Consider the following 5,979-nt stretch of genomic DNA (forward strand, 5'->3'; position numbering starts at 1 on the left):
TTTAACTTGATTTCTATTTTGAGTAAAAATACTTTTAAAACTTTCATTTTAGTACCTAAGGTGTAAGTATTTAAACATTTAAGTATCCGGGTAATCGGTTGAAACATTAACCGGTTATCATGCTGATGTGGCGAGTGATGTGGTATACAAATCAGTATTATTTACTGGCGTGGTTAGTAGCATAGATTTTTTTTAATCTAAAATTAGTCATCAACCGGTTATCAGGGTACTTAAATGTTTAAAACTTTACATCTTAGATACCAAAAATGAAAGTTTTAAAAATACGTTATCCAAAATAAAAATCAAGTTAAATTACGTTATTTTTCATACAATTTGCTCGTTGTAATCATGAAACTATATTTTTTTGTATTACATTAAAATATTGTTTTTCATTTATTTTATTAGTGATTATTCATAAAAAAAGGATAAGACATTTTGTCATATTATTTATAGTTGACGTATTTGAGTTCTTAAGTATGACTAAATTATCTTGTAATTTTATAATTATAAAAAGTTTAAAAAAAGTTTACACTTATATTAATTTAATTTGAAAAACAATCATTGCAATATAAAAGCTATTAACCACAAGAGTGATGTCCGATTGGTTTTAACTTGAATTCCAAAGGTAAAAAATGTCTAAAGATCACAAGTTCGAATCCAAGGAGGAACAAAAATCCCCTTGTAGCTATAGAGATTCAAATACGGTGAATCTAGGCTATCCGCGAAGCGGATGGTCGTCCTGGGATTACATGGAAAACATATGTGACTGCAAAACCGGTTAATGCATGGGTGCACAGTTGAGTTGGTTTGCGATCAATATCGTATCTGATCATATGTGATTTTACACGTCAGTTAGTGTAAAGTTACATATTATTTGGTTATTGTTGTTCTCTTATTTTCTCGTTTGAATCAAACTAGAAAGAGTTTTAAATAAAACCATATGAATCTTATGTAGTAGAAGCAATCAAGAGATGGAAAATGATAGAACTCATTTTATTAATATCGTCGTTTAATATTATGATACAGTAGAAATATTTATGGAACTAGATATTTATTATAATAAATTGAAGGTTCAGATTCGTTTATATATTATAAAACATTTGACAAAAACTCTTAAAAACCATCTTTTATACATGAAATATTGCTTATTGATGCATGTTACTTAAAATTCAAGATTACAACTAAATTGCGCGTAAGTACAACTTATTAAGCTTCATGTTTGAATTCATGTAACTAACTGTAGATAAATATAATCGAATATATAATAAAATTCTTTTTTTAAATATAAAATCTAAAATATAATTAGGATAATTATTAAATTTTAATATAATACTTAGTTATAATCTTTATAAAAATTATATTATTAAGCCAAAAATAAATTATTTCGTTATTAAACTAAAATTAAATTATAATAAAAAATTTGAATTAAAGATATTACATATAAGAACTTTATAATTTTTTTAATTTTTATGAATATTCAAATTTATATTTTATTAAGTAAAACATTATTGTTTGCTCAAAACCACATAAATTCGTATTATAATATTGACATAAAGCAAAAAAAAATGAAACAACAAAATCGAGATATATTTCGCTACATTACATGAGTATCATTCTAATGTGTGTGTGTATATATATATATAGAGAGAGAGAGAGTGAGAGAGAGAGAGAGAGAGAGATAAGAGGGGGAGTTCCGTATTAACATGTAAACATCTCACGGTACGACATCATCTCTCTTTAGGATGAATATTCATTATGAACAATACATTAATGATAAATATGAAGATGTTCATCATGAATCACATATTAATTATAAATTTGTTACAACATTCACATATTACTAATTAATATCTTACATACCATACCCACAATCCTCCAATTCCTAAGCAATTTTAGGTTTCTAACAGAACGTGCCCTATACATTCACTTTTCATTGTTCAACTATTGAAAATGTGTTTACAATCCATATATATTAAAATGGTCATTTTTAAGAGTTAATCTCATCTCTTAGCAATTTCCTCACAATATTACAAAAATATCACTACCTCCATAAGAAGCAACCACTCGACTTATGGAGAGGTCAAAGTATAATTTTTTTTTCTGAACCAGGTCCGCAAGTACAAGGGCGAACTATGTAAGTCAGTACCAACACTTCCGCAGCGAAAGTGCCACTTGTGAACCTATATCTAATTTGCAGACCTGATTCAGAAACTTTTTTACCGTTTTACCGCTCCGTAAACCGAAAATAGCTTTTTTAATTAATATTTCCTATTCAAAATATGTTTTTAATATTTAATACACAAAAAACTCTCTCTCTCTCTCTCTTATCTTGTTTTAAAAAGGCCTAGACCTTGGCAGTAAATGAAAAAAAAAATCCTTCTTTCTTTCTTGATGCTAACCAGTTTGTAAAGAAAAATAGGTTGATTCAATGGGAAGATTGAATCTCAGAAAATCTAACCTCAATTTCGTTACAAACACTTGGGTTTTGATTCGAATCACTTCTTGTTTTTCTTGAAAAAAAACCCCAATTCCATCCATCTCATAACAACTCTTGATTTCTTCTGCTAAATTCTCAATAAGTGATGCTGAGAAACAGATCCAGAGCTGTAACAAAACAATCACCAATCATGGCTGATCACCAACCTTCATCTCTTCCATCTCCTACCCCACACAACCCGACCCGATCCATTTCATCTTTTCTTGGTTCTCCGAGGTTCTTCAATGGCTTCTTTCTTCCTAAAAAGCTTTCAGATGGATCACCCACTTCGATTCTTGAATCCAACAAACAATTCTCTGATTTTGCCGGCAACCCATTTCGATTCAACAAAAACCCAGAAAAACCCACAAAGAATTTTGATGGAATCAAGCATTCATCTGAGAAATTTGATTCTGAGGGAATTGCTCTTGCTATTGTTCTTATTGAAGAACCAAACCCTAGTGGAAATATTTGTAAACCTAATTTGTTTGGATCGAAATTGAAGATTCAAATCCCGTTACTTGACCCATATTCTCCAAACGGGTCTCCGGAATCGCCTGGTGATTTTGGGATCAAGACCCGGAATTCTGTGCTTTCGGGTGGTGCGACTCCAAATGGATCCGGGTCTGCTAGATTTTCTACTGGTCCTTTGTCTTTGAGTGAGATGGAGCTTTCAGAAGAGTATACCCGTGTGATCTCTCATGGGCCTAACCCGAAAACCACCCATATTTATGATAACTGTGTTGTGAAGAGCTGTTGTGGTATTCGGGTAGGGTCAATTGGTTCAGAACCGCCATTGGAGAGTATTGTAAGCTTTTGTCATACCTGCAAGAAGAATCTTGGAGAAGGAAGTGACATTTTCATGTACAGGTGAAATCCCAAATTCCAAGCTTTATTTTTAATCAACAAAATCAATAATTTATGGAAACTTTTATATCTTTTTCGAAATGGGTGATCCAAGACTTATGAGGTTAGCTTAATCGATAATAAAACTTGAACTTGAGCTTTTAGAATCCTTTTTGGGTCATCAGTTCGAGTCCTGCAAGAAGGTCGGGGTTTTCCTAACCGTTCTCCAGGACTCCTAGATTAGTCGAGTTGTGCACACACCTACACCTACGGTTAAAAACAACCCATTGGCCACGTGCACATATTTAGATGACATGATTCGAACCCGGATTGATTTTATCCACCACGTTACCATCCTCGTGGTTGATTTACGAAGAATCTTGGTTTAAAATTATAACAATTTATAGTGATCATTGAAGATTTTATGAGGGTTTTATTTTTCTTTCAAGATTATCTTTAAAGATTTCTTGATGATGATGATGGGGATACTGAATATATACATTTGTGTGTGTATGTTAGCAGGGGTGAGATTGGTTTTTGCAGTGAAGAATGCAGATGCCAAGAAATGGTTTTGGATGGATTGATGATGAATTCATAGCAATTTGTGGGGTTGAAATTACCATTATGCCCTCCTCCCACCCCACCTTCATAAATTCCAATTTCTTGAAGTTTGACCATGATCAGAGACACAGAGAGAGAGAGAGAGAGAGAGAGAGAGAGAGAGAGAGGGGATATTTTCAATCCAATGCCAAATAAACTTTTTGGGGTTTTGTTTGTTTGTTTGTATGATGCAAGTGTTGGAAGTAGTAGTAGTTGATGATTTTGGTTTTTTTCCTTTTTTATTTTATTTTTATTTTAAATTTATTGTTATTTTTCTTCTTTTACCATTTCAATCTCTAAGTATATGTAGAGATATTAATTATATATGATGTAGAAAAATAAATAAATAAATAAGAGGTTTTTTTTTGCAAATGATGTGAGAATGGGTTTCTTTGAAATCATATGATTGTGTTGTTCTTCACACTTTACTCTTTACTTTGCTCTTTACATCCCATTTTTCAATCATTGCCACTTTTTCTTTTTCTACAACATACCAAGGTGTGTTTGGTTGGATATATCTTAACAAGTAATTAATGAGAATAAAAATACAAGAAACTATCAAAGGGTCTTTGGCCTAAGTTATTGTAGAAGGTCAGAGGTTCAAATCTTACCAAAGATGAGAAGAATATGTGAGTTTATTTGTCATATATAAATATTATATACCTCAAAAGAACTATTTTATTCCAATTTAAACTAAGGGAATAAAAATTACCTATCATTTCTATTCCATGTCATTTTCATTTTTTTTTCTCTGTCTGAACCAAACAACCTTAAATTTCATTTCTTAAAATAACTACGACAAAGTTCAAACTAAAAAGATTAGAATACCCAAACTCGGTTTAATATGATACCCAAACCCGGTTTGTTTGAGAAATCCACAAGTTCACCAAGGATAGAGAATCCTTGAATTTGGTAACTAGAATTTGGGTCGGGGATGAAGGTAACCCTCAACCTCAACCCAAAGTATTTAATAAGTTTATATACATGTATAACATAATAAAGATAACAAAACCAATTACATACACACGTATGTATATAATATATATACATAAAAGAGAATGAGATTCATTTGAGAAATAAAATGATCTTAACCTTTTATCTGGTTAATATTTATGATTTTAACTGTGAAACATCAATAAAATATATATATATATATATATATATATATAAATATACTTGTTGTAAATTTCTTATTTACATGTAAAATGGATAATTGAAACGTCGATTTCCATGGTCACGTGACCATCACATGTTTACGTTATCTTTTTGTCTTTTTCCTTCTTTCTATTATTGTATTACTAGTATATGTGACGTGTCTCTCTTAGTTTCTTTTAAAATAATTATCACGTGATCAGGACTTTTATACATGTGTAACACCTCAACTTGGGGCTTACATCTCTTTTTTTTTTTTTTTTTCAAATTTACCTTTTAATATTCTTGAAATTTAAATCATTTAAACGTTTAGATATTAAAAGCATTTATTTTATTTTTAAAATAAGAGTTTAAAATAATTTTAAATACTCTTTAAAATTTTAAGTGATAAATGTATTCTTTGATATTTTTTAATTTTAATCACCTCTCTATCAAATAGTTCATATTTTGGGGCTAGAAAAGATTTGTTTAGCAAAACTATTTATCTTTTTTTATATTTTTGTAAAAAACTATTTATCTTTTATATTTTGGCATTAGTTTAACTCATTCAGATTTCAAACATGAAAACAAATAATCTTACTGATCCAGATTTCAGACTTCATGACCACCTCTTATAAATCAGAAGTGAAATCAAAATTCAAACTTAAACACCTCTTCAAAATAAATGTCACCTTACACTCCCCATGTCCTTACCAGACTTGTCTGCAATGTAGAATTCGTCTAAGATGTTACAAAATAACTCCTCGATGACTAATCCAATAGGGTTTGTGGTGTTTGTCGCACCAACCCATTGGTACAAGTATAGGCTATGATACAATTTGTAACATTCCAAAGCCAAAGCAATAGACTGACCAATAATTTCGAATCCAACTTTAAAACTATTGTGTAAGTTATTGGGAGTCCAC

The 5,979-nt window shown here is 30.4% G+C and overlaps 1 protein-coding gene across 2 annotated transcripts; it reads left to right on the forward strand.

Moving 5' to 3' along the window:
• The first annotated feature begins 2,389 nt into the window (after window positions 1–2,389).
• Window positions 2,390–4,169, forward strand: LOC112518653 (protein MARD1-like). Of its 2 annotated transcripts, XR_003069820.1 has the most exons (3): window positions 2,390–3,346; window positions 3,845–4,003; window positions 4,038–4,169. XR_003069820.1 is itself a non-coding variant. In XM_025126427.1 (2 exons), the coding sequence occupies exons 1-2, from the start codon at window positions 2,583–2,585 to the stop codon at window positions 3,918–3,920; spliced, it is 840 nt and encodes a 279-aa protein (XP_024982195.1). In that variant the 5' UTR covers window positions 2,390–2,582; the 3' UTR covers window positions 3,921–4,169. The 2 variants fall into 2 exon arrangements, 1 of the variants encoding a protein (XP_024982195.1); XM_025126427.1 differs by having other exon boundaries at window positions 3,845–4,169.
• The last annotated feature ends 1,810 nt before the right edge of the window (window positions 4,170–5,979 follow it).

Source organism: Cynara cardunculus (genome assembly GCF_001531365.2).
Source record: "Cynara cardunculus var. scolymus isolate 2C chromosome LG 9, CcrdV1, whole genome shotgun sequence".
NCBI lineage: Eukaryota > Viridiplantae > Streptophyta > Magnoliopsida > Asterales > Asteraceae > Cynara > Cynara cardunculus.